The 27,162-nt window shown below is 47.4% G+C and overlaps 1 protein-coding gene across 1 annotated transcript in view; it reads left to right on the top strand.

The window, feature by feature from the left end:
• Positions 1-27,162, top strand: part of LOC130127968 (protein shisa-6) — a 57,361-nt gene that overhangs the window by 28,033 nt on the left and 2,166 nt on the right. Inside the window, exons 4-7 of the mRNA XM_056297678.1 lie at positions 13,407-13,445; positions 21,380-21,442; positions 23,300-23,320; positions 25,338-25,490. Coding sequence (XP_056153653.1) covers positions 13,407-13,445; positions 21,380-21,442; positions 23,300-23,320; positions 25,338-25,490 — 276 coding nt within the window. The remainder of the gene's footprint in view (positions 1-13,406; positions 13,446-21,379; positions 21,443-23,299; positions 23,321-25,337; positions 25,491-27,162) is intronic.

The following is a 27,162-nucleotide window of genomic DNA, read 5'->3' as shown; positions in this document are numbered from 1 at the left end:
TCAGAAATAATACTACATGAATAAATTTGAACTAAGTTTGGTCTCAATTTCTAGCTTAGGAGTCAGACAGTTTGCAGCCTTGAACGAGATTTGAATTGTGGGAGATCAATCAGCTTTTGTTGCTCATTAGAGAATGAAGCAAACTTGATATTGATTTGAAATGCTTAAATGAAGCTCAGCGCCGCCTTACTGAAGTGTAATAATGCACAGCATTACATTACTATTTATGTGCCCAGGATGCTTAATGTATGTGTCAGACCTAGTTTAAAGTCCTATTTTCAGTGAAAAATGCTAATTTCCCACTGACTTGGTGGTTTGGGAGCATTTAATTTAGTGTGATTAAAGTTGCATTAAGCAGTATGTCTCATATAAACAATGAATCAAATGACTCCCTGTAATTTGAAAGGATTGCTAATACTGCCCTAGCACTCACAGTTAACACCTCAGTCTACAGTTTCCATAACTTTCAGCTTATTTTTTAGCTTTTGCGGTCTGGAAACCCCCCCTCCTACCAGCCTATAAAGTTATGGATAAGCCATTCACAACTCATAAGTTGAGAACTTTGTGTAAGGTGAAGCTCAGAAAAAGGAGAGGGAGCAAGTGTTTTTGTATAGAAATGTGTGTGAAGTTAGCATGTTCTTAGGCTTACACGTTAGCAAACAATTGCATACTGACATATCCAGAAGAAATATAGAGCAACATTGGCGTTACGTTTGAGCCCCCTGTGAGTGTTACCCAGCTGAAAATATAAATTGCAAGCACGTTGTTTGTTACACTTGGGCCACTGTAGGGAAAGGTGGGAGGGGCTTATGTGTGAGTGCGCGTTTTAGTCTCTATAGCCCGTCTGCCATCTAGTGGTTGGAAATCACCTAATGCAGCTTTAAAAATCAAAACTTGGGGGTCCGGGTAGCGTAGCGGTCTATTCCATCGTCTACCAACATGGTGATCGCCGATTCGAATCCCCATGTTACCCCCGGCTTGGTCGGGCATCCCTACAAACACAACTGGTCGTGTCTTCGGGTGGGAAGCCGGATGTGGGTATGTGGCCTGGTCACTGCACTAGCGCCTCCTCTGGTCAGTCGGGGCACCTGTTCGGGGGGGGGGACTGGGGGGAATAGTGTGATCCTCCCACGCGCTACGTCCCCCTGGTGAAACTCCTCCCTGTCAGGTGAAAAGAAGCAGCTGACGACTCCACATGTATCGGAGGAGGCATGTGGTAGTCTGCAGCCCTCTCTGGATCGGCAGGGGGGTGGACAGTGACCGGAATGGCTCGGAAGAGTGTTGTAATCGGCCAAGTACATTTGGGGAGAAAAAAGCCCCCCCCAAAAAAAGTAAAACTTAGTGCATTCAGTCAATTATAGAAGTAGTGCCAGAACATTCTTAGTTAAGGTTTTAACTACTTTGTAGGTCCAGATGACTGTTGCTTATTTCATTAAGTCTTTCAAGTTTTGCCAAGTAGGTAATCAGTCATAAAAAAACGTTTTAAACCGACTTTCACATACTACAGTCTAAACTTTTAGGCTCTCATTTTACTTGTCCTATTTAACAAATCCAATTCATTGAGCATTTAAACTGGCTAAATGAAGCAATTCAGAATAGTTACAGCCAAATGCTATTTGGTTCCAGTCTGGTGTGTTTGTATACTTATGCTTTTGAGGGAGAGGAAACATATCAGAATAAGGAAAAATTGAGGCAATAATGGGAATGAGACTGTAGTGGAAAAACGAGTATAGTTCTGCCACTCGAGCGAAACACAATCAAGCCACTTCTTAAAGTTTACACACACATGTACACACACACGCATGCATGCATGTGCACACACACACACACACACACACACACACACACACACATGCATGCACAAACAGTAAATGTTGTAGTACTACTCTAGACTAGGCTACTTCCACTGTCATAACTAGACAACAAAAAAACCCTTTGCAGACAATGAGTGACAGTCTGAGGGAATGAGCATTAAGAGTGAGGTCTTCTGGTTTTCTAGTGCTTGCTCTTTTAAGTTTCTCATCATTTTGTAATCAAATCTGGACGGTTTCGGTCGTTTTGACATCATAAAATGGTATGAAAACTTACTCCTGCACTTGATTGAATTCCAACTTCGCTGTCGGAAAAGTTTCTCTTCCCGCCCATCAGCCCCATTCAAATCCCAGTTACAGTCAGCGTCATGTAAAACCACACAGAGTTGTCTTTGAGCTGTCATGGATGATGTAGGCAGATGAAGTTTGGATGACTTGTGAATTTGGCTGCTCTTGCTGAAGTGCCACGCTAGAAAATTGCCTAGTTGGCCCATATGGACGAGCCAGAATTGCGCTAAAATCTGTGACCGTTGAAAACTGTGACTGCGTGTGTCTTGTCTGTTAATGTTAGTGTCTGTTAATACGCTCTCTTTGAGATTATTTTGGTTTCCCCTGCACAAAGGCCACTTTATAGTAGTGAATGGACTATTTGTCAGTTGCTAAAGCGTTGATACGTCTCTAAATTGCTATGGAAAATCAATCTATAAAAGACCTGAAAAAAAATTTTCACTAATAAATGAGATAAAATGAGTTTTCATAACCCTAAAAGTAGTATTAATTTAGCTCTGATCTGATGTATTCCTGCACAGCAGTGCCTCTCAGCATAGTGTTAGAATATCGCAAGAAATACAAGTAATATGATGAGTAATACAACACGTTACCGTTGTTTTAAAGTAATGTAGTGTTATAATGCATTGCTTTTTTAGAGTAGTAACAAGTAGCTAATTAATAATATATTGCACCTTTAAGTAAGGCCACAAACTCTTTTGGAAGGTGGTCTTAGTTTACCTACATGCACGTGTCCTCTCTGGAGGTGGATGGAGAAGTACGGCTGGGTGTATGTTGAAGCTGGATAACCATCTTATCCACAGTCATGAGGAATTGCGAGTTACCGTTTCCTTCGGCAATAAATTTCCATCAAAACCGAGACAGATTTTTCCAGTTTATTTGCTCATAAGACAGGTTGGTTGAAAACGTTTCTTAATATTTGGTGAGAGAAAAATGGACATCATCCTTCAGGAAGTGCTTGTATATTTTCATGATCGACTCAGCAGTCTCATTAGATATCAGTGATAATGATAATGATAATTGGGTCGGACCCTTTACTTGACTGGTTAGCGCAGTCGCCCGTGTTGCGGGCTATCCAGGTTCGGTTCCCGGCTGCCCCCTGAATTCACTGCATGAGCATTCAAACCTTTGCAGAAAAAAAGGCTGGACCATCTTATTTTGGGCGGTACAGTGGCCCAGTGGTTAGCGCTGTCACCTCACAGCAAAAAGGTCCTGGGTTTGAACCCCGGGCTTGTCCAACCTTGGGGTCATCCCAGGTCGTCCTCTGTGTGGTGTTTGCATGTTCTCCCTTTGTCTGCGTGGGTTTTCTCCGGGTGCTCCGGTCTCCCCCACCATCAAGAACGGTCCAAGAGACGGCCCTCTGCACTTTGCGAGAGCAAACTCTCTCTCCTCTGTCCTGATACTCCTGGACCTGTCAGCTGCATTCGACACAGTGAACCACCAGATCCTCCTCTCTATCCTCGAGGGGCTGGGTGTCACAGGCTCTGCACTCTCAATGTTTGCAACCTACCTGACGGGTCGCTCCTACCAGGTGACATGGAGGGGATCTGTGTCGGAGCCTCGCAGACTGACTACAGGCGTTCCGCAGGGTTCGGTTCTGGGTCCTCTCCCTTTCTCCCGGTACACGACATCCCTGGGTTCTGTTATTCGCTCACATGACTTCTCTTACCATTTTTATGCCGATGACACCCAGCTGATCTTGTCCTTACCTCCCTCTGACACACAAGTAGAGACACGCATTGCTGCATGCTTGACTGACATTTCGGAGTGGATGGCGAAACACCACCTGAAGCTCAATCTGGACAAGACAGAGCTGATGTTCCTCCCAGGGAAAGGTTGCCCACACCGAGACCTGGCCATCACCATTGACAACACCGTGGTGACGACAACTTGGACTGTGAGGAATCTGGGTGTGATCCTGGACGACCAACTGTCATTTGCTGAAAACGTTGCATCGGTTGCTCATTCCTGCAGATTTCTTTTCTATAACATCAGGAGGATTCGCCCATTCCTCACCGACGAGATGGCACAGGTGCTCATCCAGGCTCTGGTCATCTCCCAGCTGGACTACGGCAACTCCCTCCTTGCTGGCACCCCAACGTCGGCCATCAGACCTCTGGAGCTTGTTCAGAAAGCTGCAGCTCATCTGATGTTCAACCCCCCTAAGTTCTCCCACACAACTCTCCTTCTCATGTCCCTACACTGGCTCCCAGTAGCTGCTCGCATCCAGTTTAAGACTCTGGTGCTAGTCTACAGGGCAGTGAAAGGAACAGCTCCTTCCAATCTCCAGGCCATGGTCAAGCCCTACACCCCCGCCCGACCACTTCGCTCTGCTGCCTCGGGACGCCTGGTTGCCCCGTCGTTCAGAGGCCCTTGCTGCCGATCAACCCCGTCAAGGCTCTTTTCTGTCCTGGCCCCACAGTGGTGGAATGAACTCTCCACTGATGTCAGGACAGCGGAGTCACTGCCCATCTTTCGGCGCAGGTTGAAAACTCACCTTTTTAAGAACTACTACCCTGTTACTTGTTCTTAGCACTTATTGTATTCACTCATTTAAGAAAAAAATCTCTTTCTTGCACTTTTACTTTAGCACTGGTTTTGCTCTTAGATGCTTGTTTAGGTGCACTTATTACCTCTGATGACTAGTAGTTCTCCTGATTTCCTACGTTAAATGCACTTATTGTAAGTCGCTTTGGATAAAAGCGTCGACTAAATGACTGTAATGTAATGTAATGTAATCAAGAAGACATGCATGTTAGGGTTAATACTCCTGTCTGTGCCCCTGACCGAGGCATGGCAAGACCAACTGGAGTTGGTCCCCCGGGTGCTGCACGGCAGCTGCCCACTGCTCCTAGCTACACAGCTAGGAGGAGTTAAAAGCAGAGAAGAATTTCCCCACGGGGATTAATAAAGTATATCAAAAGAATGATAATAATGATAATATCACAGAAAGTTGAATCCGTTCATCTGGATACAATGTTTATTCAGATTATCCAGATTGTATCCAGATGAACTGATTCAACTTTCTGTGATTTTTTTTATAGCTGGATTATTGAGCATTATTGATAACAATGATTGGTAATATTTGTAGCATAATATTATTTGCAGCATTAGTTGATCAAACCAGCATACGGCAGAACTGACACTTAGAGGCCCAGAGTGTTAATTATAAAAAAAATAAGTAACGTTCATTATAGCTGTTCGTAAAAAGTACAGCATCTCCAAGTCAGGAATGCAAGGTCTGGAAAGGTCTGGAATTCTAAGATTGAAAATGGGCAGGAATCCTGCATACGGCAGCATAGATTTCACGAGACACCCTCCAACCCCACACTCATCCCTGTATTCCTTTCCTAGCTGTCTGTGATGCCAGCATGTTGTGATCAAGGCAGGATGATACAGCGAGTGGCAGTCTTGAAATGTTAATGAAGACATTGCATATTGAATTGTATACTATTCTCGGCAGGAAGTCTGTAGCCCGTGGCTGCTCACTAAATCTCAATGACTTCATTAGTTCATTACCATGAGTCACAGAGCACAGTGCCAACAGCAATTAAAGCACAGCAAAAAAAAAAAGAAAAAGAAAAAGTGGTGTCCTTGGGCCACTGCTCAACTACCAAGACTGACACGCTTTACTAGATTTAGCAGGATGATTGACATATTAATAGGTGCCGAGGTGGATTAAATGGCCTCAATCAATATTCAAATTCGTCTCCCTCACACCTTGTGCCTGCAGCAAATTGTGAACGCTTTGTCACTTCCTGTCGGCTTTTGTGCTTTAGGCGCTGCGCAAAATCTGCCGTGCAGATGTTGAAATAGCGTATCCTGTCCATCAAATCTAGCGTGATGACGTGTTGACGATATTATTTCAATTTTTGATGGCCAAATTAACTTTTGAACTTATTATAGCTGAAAAGCATTGAAATCCAAAAAAGAAAAAGAAAAGAAAAAAGTGAAAGTATGCTTGAAATGTAGAGGGCGTGAAAGGTCACAAGCATTTTCCTCCAATACACAGAAGAGTGGTTAATATTCAGCCGAATCTTTTGTCTTTTCTCCCTTATTCAACCAAAGGCCAGAGGAGACAGAAAAATTGTAAGTTTCGATGAATATGTCAAGGCTTTAATTCAACTCACTTCTCTGTCTCTTGTGGAAACACATTTCTATTCATGAACCCAATCCTCCCTAGTCATGACACTGCATACTTATGTTTCTTTTGTAAAACTCTGGCAAAATGATAATTAAATTGCAACTGGGGCCTCTATCCCCTATGCAGACTTAAAGAAGCCTTTATCTTAGCAAATGACTGACAGTCAATTATGAAAAGCTTGCCTTTTTCCCTCTCTGCAGACAGTCCACCCACACCTTATGCTTTTGTGCACTATTGTTATGGCTCCATTGTTAATGAGTTTGGAATTAACTCGCCATATTGGCTGGAGACTGAGGCCCCTTCTGAGTCTGATTGTGCTGCTGAAGGGAGGCCGGATGGAGTAATAAATAGCAAATGCATTGTGTGTATGTGTGTCTGAGAGTATGTGTATTTGTTGATTGTTTGGTCATTGGGAATACATTGGAACTATTGATACTCTGGTTGTATGTGTGAGTGTGTGTGTGTGTGTGTGTGGGGGGGTGCGTGGTAGGGGGTTGGTCGGGATAAATGCGGGGGACTACTTTGCTATCAGTCTGTAAGGATTAAGCTCATTTGGCATCATTTACTTGATAGTTACGCCCCAGTTGGAAAAGGGAGCTGGAGAGGTTCAGGCAGTCGGTGTTTCTCACCTCCGCCCCTGCCAGTTTAACACACTGCCGTGTATCCCAGCAACTATAATAAGGGAGCTTTTACACCTGACACAACAAGTAAACATAATTAATTACCTGGACCGTAGCTCTGAGAACCGCTGTTGTTGGTTGTCATCCTATACGACCTGTTGACAGCATCTTTACAGCAGTATGTCAGCCAGGCGGGATATCTACATCCATGTGGTTCATATACCGGAGACTCATGACACGTTATTACATGCTATATCAATGGCTGATATGACAGCATTTGGAGGTATTCATTAGGCTTAAATCATTAAAAAAGATGGGCGTCTGTTTGTATCCCAGACTCGCCGTAACTGGTCACGGCCAGGGAGTCCATGGGGTAAGGCATTCATTAGGCCACCCTTACCCGAGGGATAGTGGGTGTAGATCGATGTAGTGTTCAGGGACTCGTCACTCTCCAGCGACCCCTCTGGCCCATCCGGGCGCCTGCAGCCAAGCAACCGAAAGCATTATCCCTACGTCTCCTCCGCGGCCTGAAGGTAATGCAATCCATGATGCGAGGCTTCAGCATGTAAAATAGCGAGAGCAGCCGACAGGAGTTTGAAGGAAGCTGGTGTTACGGCTGTCTCCTTCCTGTGGAAACGTGAGCCAGGGAAGTTATTCGACCAGAGTTCCGGCCATATGCCATTAGGTTAATCGGGTGGGATAAGGGGAAAAACTAGAAATAAATTTAAAAGAAAAAAAAAAGATGGGCGTCTGGATAATGTGTCGGTCTAGTCCGTTGCCTACCAACATGAGGATCGCCGGTTCGAATCCCTGTGTTACCTCCGGCTTGGTCGGATGTCCCTACAGACACTATTGGCCGTGTCTGCGGATGGGAAGCCAGATGTGGGTATGTGTCCTGGTTGCTGCACTAGCACCTCCTCTGGTCAGTCGGGGCGCCTGTTCCGGAGGGGGAACTGGGGGGAATAGCATGATCCTCCCACGTGCTACAACCCCCTGGTGAAGCTCCTCACTGTCAGGTGAAAAGAAGCGGCTGGTGACTCCACATGTGTCAGAGGAGGCATGTGGTAGTCTGCAGCCCTCCCCGGATTGGCAGAGGGGGTGGAGCAGTGACCGGGACGGCTCGGAAGAGTGGGGTAATTGACCGGGTATATTTGGGGAGAAAAAAGGTGGTGTAAAATCCCCCCCAAAAAAAGAAAAAGATAGATATATGAAGAGAGTGAGATGTATTTCTGTGTGTTAAATACTGCTGCAGGCACTGCAGGTTTCCATTGAGAGATGTTTTAGGGTTAGTCGGTACAAATCTTTACAAACCCAGATGTTTGATACCCTTTACAAACCGGCAATATTAAGATTTGTATCAATGCCGGTAAAAGCAGGTGGTAAATTTGCTGCTGTTGTTTACAACTGTTCGAATCTTCTGGCGTTTTCCACCTGTCCTTTCACCTGTCTCTCCTTCTCCTACGTCTCCCTCTCTCTATCCTGCAGCGTGTCTCTTCATAACGAGCATGTGGACGAGGGACGAGATACGATTCTCGGAATTAAAACAGCATTCTCCACTTTGATCATCCAACAGTGTGTGGAGCAATAAAACAAGATTCTGCCCTCCTTCACCAAATCCCTCTCTTAATCTTCCTCCGCGTGCCCACTCTGCTCTGTGTGCGCTCGGGGGACTGCTATGTGAGATGGAGAGTTAATAAGGAACACTTTGTTTCATAAGGAGACCGGTAAACTCTGCCAGCGTTGTCTGCCGCTGTTATTAATCGCATCACGATCAGCTTTCATGCATTACAATCCTTAACCCTGAACCGGTTAAAAGCATAAATATTTACACCACCGCTTATTCCCAGCGTATGTCTCCAACATTTATGTGAACTGCTTAAGAAACGGGTGCGGAGGTAGCGTCGGTGCTGCTTAAGGAAGACACGCATCCAGCGTGTGAGCAGCTGAACTGGAGGCAGCACGAAGCAAGTCAATCTCCACAGAACAGTTCAGCAATGTTTATTTCCCATCGTTCTCCCTCATTACACCCAACACCCTCCTATTTGACTTTACTTCAAGGTAAGATCACAGTTGCGTGCCCCTTGCTTGCACACATGCCCAAGCGGCTCAGTTTCAATAAACCACGTGAGCTAAAACAGCAGCAAAAAGAAGAAAAATCCCATTTAAGATGCTATCATCTAATATGGTGGCTGATGTGGGCTGATGCTGGCAGCATGGTTATGTAAGCAGCTTTCTCGGGGACCGATAGCAATCCAACACACCCAGCAGGGACCGGTGGGTGGGGGGAGGGGGTGTGTGTGAAACAAGTCACACATCCAGCTCAGTATGTGATATGTCGCCCAGTCTTTTGCCACAGGTACAGAGACAGCTTCACTCCTTAATGCCTGTTGATATGCAAATGCAGTGTGATCGAACGTTCTTTTTCCCTCACTGAGGTGTTGATTGGAAGAAATGACCTAACAGTCTTACAAGTGAACAGAAATGCCTACTTTCAAACTGAGTTGATGGGCATTCAGGTAGCGTGGTGGTCTAGTCCGTTGCCTACCAACAGGGGGATCGTCGGTTCGAGTCCCCCATGTTGCCTCTGGGCTTGGTCGGATGTCTCTGCGGATACGATTGGCCATGTCTGCGGGTGGGAAGCCGGATGTGGGTGTGTGTCCTGGTTGCCGGGCGCCCGGGTAGCGTAGCGGTCTCTTCCGTTGCCTACCAACACGGGGATCGCCGGTTCAAGTCCCCGTGTTACCTCCGGCTTGGTCGGGTGTCCCTACAGACACAATTGGCCGTGTCTGCGGGTGGGAAGTTGGATGTGGGTATGTGTCCTGGTCGCTGCACTAGCACCTCCTCTGGTTGGTCGGGGCGCCCCCAGATCGGCAGAGAGGGGTTGGAGCAGCGAACGGGACGGCGCAAAAAGAGCAGGGTAATTGGCCAGATACAAATTGGGGAGAAAAAGGGGGAAAAATTGGAAAAAAAGAGAAAGTGTTCTGGTTGCTGTACTAGCGCCCCCTCTGGTTGGTCGGGGCGCCTGTTCAGGGGGGGAGGGGGAACTGGGGGGAATAGCTTGATCCTCCCACGCGCTACATCTCCCTGGCGAAACTCCTCACTGTCAGGTGAAAAGAAGCGGCTGGCGACTCGACATGTATCAGAGGAGGCATGTGTTAGTCTGCAGCCCTCCCTGGATCGGCAGAGGGGGTGGAGCAGTGCCCGGGATGGCTTGTAAGAGTGGGGTAATTGGCCGGGTACAATTGGGGAGAAAAAGGGGTGGGGGACTGAGCTGAAATAAAAACTCAGTTTGAAATATTTGTCGGATACTTCACTACTGATATAGCTCCTACTTCATACATATGCAATATTATTCTAGATGGTGTGTTTTTGGAGAATCAAGGAAGATGAGGGTGGGGGTTGTTAAGAATATAGTTGCATGCAAGCAATATTAGCAAAACACAATTTAGCTGTGTAAGCATTTCACACATTTTTGTCCCTAAAATCTGTGCTAACTCCATGTCATTGGTATTTGGAGATAGGTTTTCCCTGCTTCCATGTCAGGACAAGAGATGGATGATGCGGCGGAGACCTGGTGGGGTCATTCAGTTTAAACTGGAAAAACTCACTCGACTAACAGTGACACGTGTTGACGGCACATTAATAGTCCTGACCAGTAGATTTGGTTTTATCATTGAGGCTCTCTGTGTTACAGTGACATCTCTGCAGCCTTGTTTGCTCGCTGTGTTTTTTGAAATCAGACCATTGTTTGCTCGTGCTGAGGTTCACGAGGAAGTCTGAGCCTTCCTGTCGCACATTCAACCCTTTCATTGTTCTGTTGGCAACGTGTTAGCATAATGATAAGCATACAGAATTGAAGCCAATGTTTGACAATTTATTTCCAGTCACATTCTCGCCAACCACAGGGCTCGCTGGGATTTGTGCCTGTGATTTGGCCGCCGATGTGTGAGAGACTGTGAGTGGACGAGTTTGAACAAACTAGATAAGGTCTTTCCAGTCCCTACTGCGGGATCAACAAAAGAAAAAGAGCATACACCACCTCCAGTGGAGCTTACGAGAGCAATGGAAATACAATGCATGCTTGCTTAAAGAGCCATTAGACAGGTACATCTGTACATCTCTACATCTGTGCATCCGTACATCTATACATCTGTACATCTATACATTTGTGCATCCGTACATCTATACATTTGTACATCTATACGGCTCTACATCTATGCATCTATACATCTGTACATCCCGGCAGCCATACCAACATGTACCCTGGCTCTGCCAAATGACGGCAGCTAAGCAGGTATGGGCTTTGGCTAGTACTTGGATTGGAGCCCTCCTGGGAAAACTGAGTTGCTGCCGGAAGTGGGCCAGTAGGGGGCAGTCTTCCCTCTGGTCCTAATAAAAACAACAAATATCAAATCTGAATGCCCCAGTGCAGTGACGGGGACACTGTGCTGCAGGAGATGCCATCCTTTGGATGAGACGTTAAACAGAGGTCTGACTCACTGTGGTCATTAAAGAGCCCATGGCACTTTTCGCCGGTGTCCTGGCAAAATTTCCAACCTGGTTCTCTCCATCTGGCCACCTAATCATCCCCCCATGTAATTCACTCAGTGATTCCTCCCTCTCCACCTCAAGCTGATGTGTGGAGAGCGTTCTGGCACAAAATGGCTGCCGTGCATCACACAGGTGGGTGCTACAAATTGGTGATGGTTGAAATGAGTTACGCCCTTCAATGTGAAGTGCTTTGGGTGTCTAGAAAAGCGCTATCTAAATGTCATGATGATTATTATTATTACTCCAAAGTCTTTGGCCAGTGTAGTAGGGTTCATTGGGTCCATAGTCCCCTCCCTAATGGAGCACGTCTGGATCGCCCTCGCCACTAACGCTCCTCGTCCAGCATTTACCATTAAGCGTGGTCTGAAGGACGAGGGAGACGACGCAGCATGGCCTTTGGGGAAAAAAACAATCTCCCGTCAATAAGTCATGCTTGCTGTTCATGTCTGACGGATTTATCATCGATTAGTTATCGACGTGGATGCCCAAGGTCACACTGTAGTAATCTCAGTTACCCAGCTTTATCTGCCGCAGTTACATGTTAATGTCAAGGCTGAATTCTTACAGAAGCCAGTCACTGTAGCAGGGTTTGGAGGACAAAATATTGGTGCAAACAGAAGCTGGAATGTGAATTCTAGTGGGTTTTCTCTGCGGCGATGCATCTGCGAGCACTCCGCGAATAAGCAGCTCTCCCAAGTGCAATTCATAAAATGTATAGATTAAGTAATTAAAAAAAAAAGAAGAAGAATTTTAGAAACAATAAAGCCTGGGTTCACTTGAACTGCCCCGGAGCTGGGTTCTCGACTGGGAATCCAGCTGCTTTCAAGGGGCCTGGATTCACTTGATGGCCTGCGGCGTACAGAAAAGGAACGGTATGTGCTGCAAATGGAGCACAACAGAGCAATGCACATCTAGTATCTACACTCCATTGTTTGTTGTTGGTTCTACGTGAACAAAAACAGAAGTTTTCAGCGGGGCGGCGCACATGGCTCTCTAACAGCGGATTAAGAGCAAGCCTGCCAGTGAGATCCGGACACGTATGTGAACGAATGGGAAATTCATTATGCTGTCATTGCACAGTCCCGACCCACCGTCGTACGAAGCTGCTTTAAGCAGCATTGGGTTATTTGATCGGTTGGAGTAAGGTCAAAACTCCTAAAAAAAAATCGTTCATGTTGTTGCGTATGCAGTCGAACCCACAGCCAGGGAAGGTTTTCCTTGTGTCTGTGTTGCTGTGTGGGAGGCAGCTGCAATGAGGAGCTGATGGCAAATCAATAGTGATGGATCAAAGAGTTGCATGGCCGAAGCCCCCTGGTATCAGGGTGCAGGGAACAACCGTGACGTTTGCACCTCCTCCCCCTCCTGTTCTCATTTTATCTCCCTCTCCTGGAACACCCCCCCCCTTTTCCTCTTTTTCCTTCCTTCCCATCTTAGCATCTCAACTCTTTCCCGTCTTCCCCATTCTCGGTGCCATTTTTTATGTGTTTGTTTGTGTGTATGTGTGTGTGTGTGTGTGCGTGTGTGTTTGCGTTCATATGTGCACATCATTGTGTCTGGCGGCATCACCCGACACCTGATGGGGGGGGGGGTGAAATGTAACACGGTCGATATCCAAGCATTTTATACTCTGCCCATTTCCCAGAGTCTTCACACTACATCCACGCAGCGCCCGGTGAGATATGTGGACACCGTTCCGCTGATAAATGAGACGCTATTCATCAAATGAGTGCATTCTGCTGCTTTATTGTCCCGTGCTGGAGTAGTGCCAAGTCCCATTCTCATAACCGTCCCCTGTTCATCTTATAATTGGAACTTGGTGTGGTAAATTTAAATGGCACCATGCCTCGGTGGCTCACGTCATATCGGTTGTTCATTGTGACAGTGTTCTTGGTCGCATTATAATAGGAGGAACACGGCCTGATAAATAAACACTGCAGTCGACGCCGCTCGTTTTATTGTTGGTCCTCATGTGCTCATGGTTCTTTTTTCTAGGGGAAAAACATTGGCCGGTCCGCTCCCAGAGTCATCATGGTAGGAACAGCTGTTATTTGTGCAGCGGGTCAGAGTTGCCTCTGAACACTGACACCTGATTGGCTCTCATGTTCAAAACTTCTAAAGGGTAATTGTGGCAATCAGAGGGGGGGGGGGTCTGCTTCTAGATTAGTCTCGGGCATTGGTGCTTAGAGGCAGCTTATACCCGTGTTCATTGTGTCGCCGTGCTTTCCCCCATTGACCTTTATCTATGTGTCTAACCTCTGTTTTTTGCCCTTGACATTTAGCGCTCTCTGTCTCTGTGATTGGTGGATGTCATCTGCGGTCTGTCTTTTGTGCACCGGCTCCATTTTAAATCAGTGGCGTGGTGGTGTGGGGTCGCCTACAAGGAAACATTGCAAAGAGGTCATTTCAAAAAATGTTCCCACAATTCTGTTTTCAGCCCGCACTCAAACTAGTCCACCCTGCTGGTAATTGCTGTAGGTAGAACTTGGGCCCGTGTGGAGGCACTAATTAACGTGAAAATCTGCACCCAAACTAGGGCAAATATAAGCAAATGTACCTCTTGATGTTTGTTGCAGCTGGCCCACATTGTATTTTCTTTTTTCCTCGTTGTGCTGTTCCTAAAACTCACTCGTCTGTTTCCACACCTAACACGCTCTGAAACGTGTGGCTCGGGTTACTAATGACTTCCCGTCTTGTGTTGATGATTCCGACCAATGTCTTCACTTGCTGATGCTACCGAAACGCTGTGCTCGTACCCGTGTGCTAACCTGTAATGGCGTCGGGCTATGCTCCTGGGATCCATCCATCTTGCCGGAGTGGAGTGTTGGTCAATAGAGGTATGGATAAAGGCAGTTTTTAATGATGTTACTTCTTTTTACTTAAAGAAGACATCAGAGAAATCTGTGCTTATCCTTGCTAACAACATGACGACCCTCCTCTACCTCCCCTTCCTCCCCTTCTTTACCCTCACCAAGGAGATGTCCATGTTCGACATGTTGCAGAGGAGTCGGTCGGTATGTCGATCAACCATTGTGAAAATAACATTTGTTATTCTGTAACGCCGTTTGGTTTTCAGGATTTTTTGTTGTTTTGTTTTTTTTTGTCAGCGCCAGTGAGTAACCTCAGTTTGTTGCCGTGAAAGGCTCGAGTCAAACCAGTACCGTCTTTGAAGGAACGCCGTGGAGCCCCCGTTCAATAAAGCAGACCCTTTATTGCCTTTTAACACAGTGGGTCACAGTAGCCGGCTGTACGTTGGCTGTCCATCACACTCCAAAATGAACTGGATATGAGAACCACCTCAACCTCTCGCCCTTCTTCGCCTCCTGCCGAGATTATCCTGGCACATTTGTCAAGGCCGAATGGCATTTATTTGGGGTCTATTTCACCGCTGCGTTGACATGTCAAGTGACAAGTTGCCCTATGGTGCCCTTGGACTTATTGTGAGTTATGAGAAGAAGAATGCTTAGTGACATCCTGGAATAACCCGTCTTTACTGGCTTTTTGGTGGCATTGACACAGGAACCTCGACAGAGCAAATGAAGTCCGTAGTATTTACAGGGACTAGAGCCGCCACACCGGTGCATCTCGGCCATCATCTCAAAATTTATGGAAAGGTTTTCCTTTCTGTTTAACTTGATTATCAGATATGCTGCTCCAAATCAAAGTTCATGGGCAGTACATTGGGGTGGTCGAGAAATAAGACGAGACTGACTTTATAGGGCTGAAAGTATACTAAGCTGGCTTTTGTGGCAATGCAAATACCATTTAGCCAGAATATGGAGTGGTATTATAAAGTATATATTCTAAGTGATATAAATGAAGCATCTGCAGTGGTAAAGTCGTAGACTGTAAACTATAGTTAGCATTAAGAATACTAGCCGGGTAGCACCCAGGTAGCATAGGGGTCTTGTATTCGGTTGCCTGCCAACACGGGGATCCTGGTTTGGATCCCCGTGTTGCCTCCGGCTTGGTCAGGCATCTCTACAGACACACCCGTGTCTGCGGGTGGGAAGCTGGATGTGGGTGTGTGTCCTGGGCACTGCACTAGCGCCTCCTCCGGTCAGTCGGGGTGCCTGGTCAGGGGGGTAGGGGGAACCGGGGGGAATAGCGTGATCCTCCCACTCGCTATGTCCCCCTGGTGAAACTCCTCACTGTCAGGTGAAAGGAAGTGGCTGGCGACTCCACATGTATAGGAGGAAGCATGTGGTAGTCTGCAGCCCTCCCCGGATCGGCAAAGGGGGACGAGCGGTGATCAAGACGGCTTGGAAGAGTGGGGTAATTAGCCAAGTGCAGTTGGGGAGAAAAAGAGGGAAAAATCCCCCCCAAAAAAGAAAGACTACTAGCCTTGACGATGATGAAGAAGAAGATGCTGCTGTGAGTTGAAGATTTTGCAGCTATTCACCTCACTACCACGGTGAAGGCCACATGGTAAAACAAAAACACCGACCCAGTCATGAGGTTAATCAGAACCGAGCCTAACTGCTCAGTGTTTCACACTGCAGGAAAACTGCCACACGAAATGCAAATTACAGCACAGGCTGGGTTTGACTGGCAGCACAGGCAGCGTAAAGCCGGGCTGCAGGAGCGATCTGTAGAACTACTGGAGGTGCTATATGTGCTAATATCCCTCATGACGTATGAGCGTTATCACGAGTGCCGCAACTGGGTCAGATTTAAGCCCCCCCCCAACCAAGGGAATCGGTGATGGGCGGGGGGTTCCTACCCAGGGACCTAAAGCTTTGTCCCCTCTTAACCGGGAGAAGTAGGGCTATTATGGTGGTTAACATTTAGCGATTAAATGTTAACACTCTTTTTCAGTTGTTAAATGCCAAGCCCATTGTGACTCTCATTGTGACTCCTCACCCTGTGCTTTCTTCTTCTTCTTTTTTTCCCAACATTTTCTTTGTTGGTATTTTTTTTACCTCTATTAGACAGTGATAGTGAAAGGCAGACAGGAAATGGGGGGGGGTATGACATGCAATAAATGAACCGGAGACGATTGCGACCATGTGGTATGCGGTGTAACCATTCGGCTACGGAGGCTCCCACCCTGTGTTGTCTCTCCTGGAGTGGAGGGTGGGAAGGGGAGAGGTGCGGCCAGCAAAGGGCCGTCAACGGAGCCAATGGGATAAGGACCCCGTGGCCCAAGCATCCGCCGCCATACCCATCATACAGATTTTGCACACACTGTAAGCACGAAAATGATCCCTCTCTCAACATAAGCAAACACCATCTCACATATCATTCACTCAAATACACACACACATATGGTCTAGTCCATCCGCCCGCGGGCCTCTCATAACTCCGGTAGCGCCACATGACGGGGGTAATGGGATGGCAGGGCAGTTGGTTTTGGAGAGGGGTGGGGTGGGGAGGTGTGGAGCGGAGGGCTGTCTCTGTAATAGATCTGGGGGGCTGTCTTGTGATCACTGGCCCATACTGCTCTTTCTCCTCTCTCTTCTATCCTCTTTCCCTCTTCTTTCTCCTCCCATATGTGCCATGCTCCTTGTTCGTACCCCCCCCACCCTTCCTTTTTCCATTTCTCCATCTGCACTTATCCTCCTCTGTCTGTCCGTTTCCTTTCTTGCCTTCTCGTTCTTATTATCGCAGTCCTTTTTTTTCCTTTCATTTTTTCTCCCCTTTCATCCTCCTCTGTGTTGAGCGGAGCTGCCAGGGCTTTATGTTTACTATTAAATTGTGTCAGTCTGTCTCCTTATGAAGTTTGTTTGTCTCTGTCTCGCTGTGTGAGAATCCTCGGCTTCGCTGTCCTGACTGCTCCTTTTCATCGTTTTCAGCTATAATGGCTGTTTTTTTTTTTAAATGTACCACATGCAGCATGGTACATTTAAATGTATGATCACAGTTTATGATCATCATTTTGCCACAGTAGAAAATAAAGCAGACTTTGATTCTTTGCTCACACTGAGTTTTGGGGCAGCACGGTGGCCCAGTGGTTAGCACTGTTGCCTCGCAGCAAGAAGGTCCTGGGTTCGAACCCCATGCCGTCCCAGGTCCTTTCTGTGTGGAGTTTGCATGTTCTCCCCGTGTCTGTGTGGGTTTCCTCCGGGTGCTCCGGTTTCCTCCCACCATCAAAAAGACATGCATGTTAGGGTTAATACTCCTGCCTGTGCTCCTGAGCAAGGCAATGGAAAGAAGAACTGGAGTTGGTCCCCGGGCCCTGCAACTGCCCACTGCTCCTGTACCGTAGGATGGGTTAAATGCTGAGGATGCATTTCATTGTATGTATGTACAATGACAAATAAAGTGTATTCTATTCTATTCTATTCTATTCTATTCCTTGCATCCCAAAATTTACAAATCAAACCTGAAGAACAACAAAGAGAAGAACCAAAAACGGCCTGTACCTGGAAATGTGCGAGGAGTGGGGGTCTGTTCCCTGAACTAGAGGGAACATCTGCCTGTTCGAGGCCTGCAACACCGAGGGTTGGATGTTGCATGGTCCTGATGTTAGCGAACCCAACTCTGGAGGCTATGCAGCAGTTCAGACATGTGCTCACTGATGACCTTGTTTGTTTGTTTGTCTGTTAGCCCCTCAGCTGCCCCCCTCCCCCCCCGTGCCCCCGCTCAGAGGGATTGCTGTTTTCAGCGTGCCTCTCCTGCATGTCAGAGCGGATTCAGTGCTCGCGGGAGCGCTCAAAGACAGCTGAACAACAGTGGATGCGTGTACAGGAGCATCGCCCCGTTCCCATGGTTTGAGCAGAAAGAGTTTGGGTCGTGAGAAATCTTGGAGAGCATCCCAGATGCTGAATCTGGACGGTTCCTGTGATTTCGAAGACACCTCATTCGTGTCTATTTAAGCAGACTTCAACCCCCCCCCCCCCCGGTCCCTCATGCATAGCCACACGTGATTCTGTGAGCACCTCTTTAACCTTGGCACAAGGTTCAAGGTGTTTTGTGGTGACTCAGCACGCTCCCCATGCCTACCTTCTCCCCTGTGGACGTGGATGTGGCGGTTCAAAGTGTGATGTGAAACAAAATGCCAAACCAAATGTCAGCGTACTGAGTCACTCCCTCGCCATCTGGATGCTATTATACATATTCACCAAGGAGGTGTTCTCCGGAGATCAGTTATAAGTAAGAGGGGGAATTAATGTGAGTAATCTTATCGTGTAACAGAGGAGAGAGACGGTATCTGGGGGGGGGGGGGCTTCTGAGACGGGCCTTCTCCGCCCTCTGATATCGTCTGTATGCGGTTGATTCAGCCGGCCAAGCTGACTGACACCAACTGACAAACGCACAGCTGCGTCATCAACATACCGACAGAAAAAAACATCAATTTAGCAATTTAGATGGGGCCCTCATTTAACCCGGCAATCTGGAGAGCACGCCACTCACGAAAATAATCAACCCGCGGTATGAACAGCGAGTAGCGGTGGCTTTGCATCTACTTTAGCCTGTCAGCTTAATTGGTTGATGGCAATAATTAATGGCCCTGTGTCCATGGGGTCTTACCCACCATTCCACTCCCCCTGCGTCATTGACAAATCTTGTGTGGCGCCCCTTCAGGGCGACAGAAGCCATTTTGCAGCGTCAGCCAAAGGAGGAATGACTGACGTTTCGTGACGTTTCGGGCCGATAACCAGCCCCGGAGTTTCTGTGGAGGGTGGTGGATCGGTGGGGGGTGTAGGGACTACTCTTTCCTCCAGCACTGCTAATTGGTCCCAGATTACAGAGGGATCATTGAACTTGACTGGCCAGGCTTAATTAGGAACCAATACAGAGCCGGAGCCGGCTCACGCATTATCTGACTCCCCTGCCTGTGCTCTCGGCTGCTCTCAGCTCTGCCCACTCTGCGGGCCTCGGGGGCGAGTTTAGGAGACGCAGTGGTCTACCCGAGCTATGAAGTCTTGAACGTTTCATCAGATTGTGTTCATCAGATTGTGTTATTCATCAGATGTGTTATTTTAATATGTTGTTTTCTGCTCTTCTGTGTGTGTGTGTGTGTGTGTGTGTGTGTGTGTGTGTGTGTGTGTGTGTGTGTGTGTGTGTGTCAGCATATTATGTCATCATCTTTGTACTTTGCTTGTACCCTAACAAGTGTATTTATAAGACGGGGAGCTTTGTTAATTTTCAAGAACATCGTGCCCATTAATATATTCAGGAGACCCAACCTCACACATCTGCGACTCTGCTCTCCACCCGTCTCGCTTGGAAAGGACCTCTCTGTTGCAGACCTTCAGATTTATTTTTTTTAAACAAAAAAAAAAGGAAAAAGAAAATCAAGAAAACCGCTGAAGGAACACAAGAGGAGATGCATCGCATCTTTCTCTATAACTCGAGCAAATATTGGAACCCACGGCGTGAGAGCGCAGGGCCCCCTTCCCCACGTTGGCGTCTGTGACAGATGTAAATGGATGTCTCACCGGTTGGCTGTAATGCATTTTTAAACAGGCACGGCAGCAGACAGCAAATGAACGTGTCGAGGCGGCAATGCTCTTCATAGGGCCCCGTTCTATCGCCGCTTTCCACATGCCGAATAAATGCAAATACAGTCACATGAGCACGCCCACAGACACACACGCACACACACAAAAAATACACACTGCTGAGAATAGCTGTCATTCTTCACCTTTCTCACTACAATGGGCTCCGTAAAGAGGCCATCTTTCAACTAAAGCACACCCCCCCCCCGCACACTGCGGTGCCCAGCCGAGCACTACGCCGCCATAGCAGAGATTGTTCTGATTCTCTAACATCCACAAACACTGCTGCAGTATGGGCTGCATCGATGATTAGATGATACAGATGTTAATGCTTTGGCCAGAAATGATAGAAGTCTGGGTAAAACTTTCTATGAAGCTTGCATCTATAAGCATCTATAACGCCCTATAAGTGTAGCTATAAGTCATTGTAAGATTCATTATAACCATGCATACGCCCTCACAACACCTCATAACCACCTTTATGATACACTATGTCAATTTAAAATGGATTTATAAATATGTCATCATTAGCCTGTTTATCTGTCAAATGTCATAATGCATCATAGCCAACTTGTTTTGCTGACGTTTTGTAGAGATGCATAATGAGACTTCAGTGCTATTTCACAGTCTTCAGCCATAGCCGTTAGTCATTGTAATACACATTATAGGAAAGTATGGGCGTTATAGATGCTTATAGGGCGTTATAGATGCAAGCTTCATAGAAATTGTTACCGAAGTCTGCATCCCGGAGTCCCTGAAAACCAGACAAGGGCCATTGGTCATGATTACACCATGTCTGGACACGCGAGGATCTGAGCTGTACCAATGGGGTTCAGCAGATGCTAGAAAGCAAGGGTTACGACTTGTGAGTTATGACGTCAGGGAGTAATCTTTTATTTTATTCTCGTTTTTGAAACCAGCTATGAGTATTCTCACATTTTCAAACAACGGCCGTGTTTAAGGGGGTCTCTTTTGCAAGATTGATGGTTTTTACCCAGGAGGTCTCTCTGTCTTTACAGCTCATCTTTTCAATAATGCAGTTTCCAAAGCATATGAGGGCATTCATGTCCCGGGACAGAATGTGATAAATAATCCACTGACTGTGCACACGACAGCCCTTTTTTCACCTAATGTTACTACCCTCTGACTCTTGGATACTGTCTGACATAAATACGCTTTGCAGGGTAAAATTGAGGTTACAGTGGACTCCACCCAGATTCACTCATCCCTCAGTCTCCTCATCTCTCCTCCATGTGCTTCGTGAGTGAAAATTAAAGGGACATTTCGCCCGCCGAATCTGGTCGCCAGCGCTTGTAAAGTGGTGTCGCGCTATCCTGACACGCGAGACTAGTGACGGTGTAGCGCAATGCCACTGAATTACCAAGCCCCAATTTCGGCGAAGTACCCCTTTAATTGCCACCATCCCCCGCTCAGTTTCACCTACTAACAATCTGTATTTGTTGCGATACAGACGACATTCCCCATGAGCGCTGATTGGATCTTTCATTGCTTTTGTCATTGCAGGAACCCATCAGCACAGCTATAACCATGTGGCTCTAGGTAGCCCCACACGCACACCTAAGAATGGTAAGAAAAGCCTACAAACTAGCATGATGTTGCAGGGTTTACTGAAATATATATTTATCTGCTGGCGTAAAATTGCTAGATCTTGAAACGAAGCAGCGGCCCGGGCGTTAACTTTGATGAAGTGTTTGATACAGATGTGTGAAACTCACTGTGACATAAAGCTCTTTTCAATTCACCCCGCCCGCAAATCCATTCTGCCGTCCAGAGCAAGGCTTTTGTTGAAGATTGAATCAAAGAGGTGTCACATCCCATAGTCATGAACATTTTTCTCTGAGTGAGTCAAGCCAGGTCCGACCGGCCATGGTAGCTGTCCATCGCCTTTTGAGAGGGAATAGCTCCAATTGGCCGGGGGGGGGGGGGGTCATCTCATCGCTCTGTTAAGGTCATCCAGTCACATGATTGACAGAGCATACGTGCCACCAGAGATGACCCCGGCCTCTTGTCCTGGCATGTCATCGGTCATGTAATACTAACATTGTTACCATAACCTCATTTCCCCCCATGAGGACAATCACTGAGAATCCTTTTTTACTCTTGACATTATGTTCAGCGTTTCCTTCAAATGTGTGTTTCTAAGGGCGCCCGGGTGGCGTGGCGGTCTATTCCGTCGCCTACCAACACGGGGATCGCTGGATCGAATCCCCGTGTTATCTCTGGCTTGGTCGGGCGTCCCTACAGTTACAATTGGCCTTGTCTGCGGGTGGGAAGCCGGGTGTGGGTATGTGTCCTGGTCACTGCACTAGCACCTCCTCTGGTCGGTCGGTGCGCCAGGGGGAATGGGGGGGGGGAAATAGCGTGATCCTCCCATGCGCTACTCCCCCCTGGCAAAACTCCTCACTGTCAGGCGAAAATAAGCGGCTGGCGACTCCACATGTATCGGAGGAGGCATGTGGTAGTCTGCAGTCCTCCCTGGATCGGCAGGGGGGGGGTGGAGCAGCGACCAGGATGGCCCGGGAGAGTGGGGTAATTGGCCGAGTACAACCGGGGAGAAAAAGTGGGGGAAAAAAATGTGTGCTTCTGCAGGAGCCAAAGTCAGGCAGGAGAGAGTTTCTAACAAGCTGTGATTGCACAGGTGAAGAATGTGAGGGCAGGAGAAAGAGAGGGAGTGCAATAAATAAATAAATAAATAAATAAATAAAGACAGAGAAAATAGCACAAAAAAACCAAACACCCCCCTGCCTTTTCTGTTTACTCAACTTTGACCGGGCCGATCTCGCCATTCGAGTTGTATTCAGTTTGTTTCAACCCTGAACAACAAAAAAAAGAAAGAAAAAAAAATCACTAGCTTTCAGCCACTCAAACAATCAGGAAATTGAACAGTGAGAACGGCTCTTCTTATGTGCCCATAATTGACTGTGTATTCCATTTAACACGCGCACACCCACCCCCGCACACGCGCACACCCCCCGATAAGGAAACTGCAGCTGTGAAGAAACGCCTCCGAGATCTATGGAAAACATGAAAAACCCATTTCAACAACACATCTAACACAGGCGCTTTGATCACGGGCCCCATGAAAGGCTTAACGTTTCCGCGTGCAGTGTATTTTCCAGATAAGGCTCGCTGCTGCAGCCCCCAGTGGCCCCAGACCGAAACAACCGCAAGGTTTTGCTGCACATCAAGGAGGGGGGAACGTGTAATCATTCACAGAATAAAGCGGCATCAGCTGTCTTGAAAACTAAAGGTGCATTTCGTCCAAATTAACTTCAGAGGGGGATTTTCTATATCAGTGATACTGAATACTAAGCAGGCTGCTCAGGTGTCTGAATGTTTGTTCGTTTTTTGGTTTTTGTCCCCCCCCCCCCCCCACACCATCGACATGTTTCTGAAATGTTTGTTTTCACTTGGGTTTGGTAGCTCACCGATCACTGAGACGCGGTAAGTCCCACATACACACACATTTTAGTCTAAGTACATGCACACTCCAGGACACATGGCCACACATGGTATACACCAACAACCCTGAATTTGTGCACCCCCCCCCCCTTCCGCTCGGTGTGTGGCGTGTTTGCAGACCTGGTTTGAATAGTATGTGCAGACAGTTTTGTTTGTTTGGTTTGTTTTAATCTGTTCTGAGTACCAAAAATTGGCAGGGTTTTTGCTGCACAGGGCGTCACGATGTGCCTCAAAGTTTAGATCAGGGATGGGCAACGTGATCCAGAAAGGGACGGTGTGGGTGCAGGTCCAACCAAGCGGTTACACACCTGACTCTATTAGTCAACCGATAGTCTTTGCTAAGGGACCTTAATTTGTAGACTCAGGTGTGTAACTGCTTGGTTGGAACAAAGACCCACACCCACGCCGGTCCTTTCTGGATCGTGTTGCCCATCCACGGTTCAGACGACCACACCGAACTGTACAGGAGTCAACATTTAGTGCTTGACTCTCAATAGCCGCCGACTGTATCTAACAGCATCTGAAGTGTCCTGATGTGATTTACCCGTTTATTGCCTACACAGCACAAAGCAAGCGTCCAGTTTAGCAGATGCTATTTGACCCAGGTCTGCGTGGCTGTACTGTCCCTTGTGATATAGCAGTGAATTGTGTTTGGTAGATGGCTAACAGCATGTCACGGTCTCGGTCAATTTTCTCCTCGCGGATTGAATGTGGCAGCAATTCACTCCCAGATCATTTCCCATCCCTTGAAAACTCCGCCCCCTACTGCTCCCAGGACCCCCGCTGTCAAATGCCCCCCCCCCCGCCCGCCCCATCCAACTCTCAAGTTTTCTCGGTTGTCTTCTTCTGTTTCCAATTTTCAATTTTCTCTCTCTCAAATTTTTTTTTTGATTCCTTCTTTCTTCTGTAGTGTTGCTGTCATTCTAACCCCTCGTTCCTCTTCTCTGCTCCATCCTTCCATCCTGCAGCAGTTAGTCAGCCCTATTTTTATCAGTCCATTGGAGGCTGTTGGGGAGCCGCACCCATGCCCACTGCTCTGCACTGCAGGACAGACTCACAGCCCACAGGGGAGAGACAGACGGAGAGCGAGAGAGGAGAGAGAGAGAGAGAGAGAGAGAGAGAGAGAGAGAGAGAGAGAGAGAGAGAGAGAGAGAGAGAGAGAGAGAGAGAGAGAGAGAGAGAGAGAGAGAGAGAGAGAGAGAGAGAGAGAGAGAGAGAGGAATAATAAATGATACAAATAGGCTTAGGAAGGGAAGGAAAGTGGGTGGTAGTAGCGTGGTAAGATAGATAAAATGAGCAAAGAAAACATGGCGATGAATGAAACAGTGACACGGTGTTTGTGTGAGTATGTGTGAGTAAGAGACACTGGTGAGACATAGAGAGAGAGAGAGTGAGAGAGAGAGAGAGAGAGAGAGAGAGCGAGAGAGAAGGAAGACAGAAGATTTAAGAGGGCTGTGGTCCAGCCGCTTCAGTGCTCCTCCCTGGCATCAGATCACATTGCATCAGTGACGACCAGCCAGGACACTGCTCCCCACCGCTCCCCTTCACACCCCCATCCCAGATCACATCACATTCTGTCACAGCCAGGGTCACTCTATGGCAGACATCTGTTGTTTTGGTGAGCTGTCTTGTTTTTTGTTTTTTTTTTCATTTATAATTTCCCTTTTTTCTTTGTGTGTTTGTTTTTTTGGGGACCGCTGTTACCCCCTGTCCACCCCCCGCTCACCTGTCCTGTCAGTCCAGCCGACATAAGTGCCACATGTGCCCGCATCCGCCACCCAACCCTCCCGCCTCCCCTACCTCACTTCACCCCCCCATCCCCAAACCTCAGCAGGCGTCCTTCTCCAACTGTTGTCTTCCACCCTTCTGCCCCCCCCCCCCGCGGGTGCCACTGAGAAGGGGGGGCATAGATGGGGGCGGGGAGGGGGAGAGTCAACCTGCCCATCTTTTTTTTTTCTTTTGTCTCTCTTCCCTGTGCTCTGTCTGTGTGTGTCTCCAGAGAACACGCGGATGAGCGGCATCCTGACCTCGCAGACGGAGCCCTACGACCTGTCGTTCTCGCGCTCCTTCCAAAGCCTGTCCCACCTGCCGCCCTCCTACGAGGCGGCCATGAAAGCTGACCTCAACCGGTACTCCTCCCTGAAGAAACTCAGTAGGTCGAAGTTTACTGCACTAATGCTGACTAGGCTCCTTGCCCGGAAGCCCTGCATGGTTAAAAACAACAACAACAACAAAAAACAAACAAACCATCAACTGCATTAGTTGAACCCCCACTCTCCCTACGCCAAACTGGCAACTCCTGCGTGGCTCTTGTCTTGGCTGAGCTGTGAGAATAGCCTGCCTGCTGCACCACATACATCAGACGGTGGAAGAACTCACTTTTTTTCTCTGTGGAAACCATTTTTTTTTTTTTATCTCTTTGCAGCTCAGCTCAAAGTGTTTACCTTCTGAGAGTGGGTGGAGTTTTGAGTGGATGAAGGGGGTCTGGAATCAGGGTTTGCAAAAATACACAGTTCTCCGCTATGATCCTCTATCATATTGGTCTAGTCATCTCAGGAAACCATGAGTCATTGGTATTCCTCGCATCCACCGTCTCCCCCTGAAAAGGCTGCTGCCTTTTGGAGCGGCCGTCGCAGCAGCCACTATTTCTCTCCAAGCATATAAGTGCATTAAGCTGCTCCTCGTGCACGGACCGGCTCGGTATTGATTTAGCGGTGCTATGCGGGATTCTGCCGTGTAATGAGGTCTCATCTTATGATATTCTCTAAGTGGAACACAAATATTCCTTAAGGCTTGTGTAATTTCATCATGGCTGCCCCACTTCCCTGCTGGCATGTGACCAAAGTGAAGGATGGCAATCTACAGCTCACCCTGTCAGGGCTCACTCCACCCTGGCTCCCACTCCTAGCTGCCAGGCAGCATTTAAAACAAAAGGGTACGTGGGGGCTTATGCGACGCGAGGCTATTAAATGGGTCTAAAAAAAAAGTACCAGAGAAAAACCGCACTGCGCTCACTCCTCAAAAGTGGTCTTGTTTTTGGAATTAGCATAACAGAGTTCATGAAATGAGTCAAAAGAAAATCAAATGAATTCAATTGTCAGTGACAGTAGGCCGCTGAACAGTTTTCCCTCACATGTTAAAAGGGTTAGTTATCTTGAGGCAATGTCATCCTATCCTCCCGACTGCTTTCTGCTCTCAAAGCACATTATGTATTGCAGCAAACAGCCAAAAGGCTGTGCCGTTTCTATTTGTTGCTCAGCTAGTGTCTGCACACTGATAGATCGTGTTGGATCGCGCCAGAGGAAAGAAGGAGCGGAGTTTTCATTGTGGGGATAATGAAAAAGACGACTCAGCTGCTGCTTATGAATGTAAATTGGAGTGGAACTGACAGTAAAGGCACACAGCACACATCGTGAGTTATTCATTCATTACGCTGGATGCACGTGATCGCTGAGCTCGCAGCGTCTCACTCCGCTGATAGGATTCAGATTTTGAAGTTGAGTTTGAAAACGTTTCTCATCTGAGAACAAACAGTTTAGAATGTGAACGATGGGATCACTGTGATGATTATATTTTCTCTCCCAATGAATAATGTGCAGTGAAAAAGAAAGAAAAAGAAAAGAAGGACTAAAAAATGTGGTTTGCTACTGACGGGGTTACAAACACAATGTGTGTGAACCGTTACTGACAAAGGCCAGCTCCTACTACACACATTCATAAGCTGAATTCTGAATAAGGTGAATCCTGAGTGCGATGGCGAGGTCTGCTCTGCCGTAATTCACTGTACCAGGTAAATGATAATATTGTCCACATGAGTTAAGCAT

The sequence above is a fragment of the Lampris incognitus genome, chromosome 17 (genome assembly GCF_029633865.1).
Source record: "Lampris incognitus isolate fLamInc1 chromosome 17, fLamInc1.hap2, whole genome shotgun sequence".
Classification (NCBI taxonomy): domain Eukaryota; kingdom Metazoa; phylum Chordata; class Actinopteri; order Lampriformes; family Lampridae; genus Lampris; species Lampris incognitus.
This window is presented reverse-complemented; position numbering and strand designations above follow the sequence as displayed.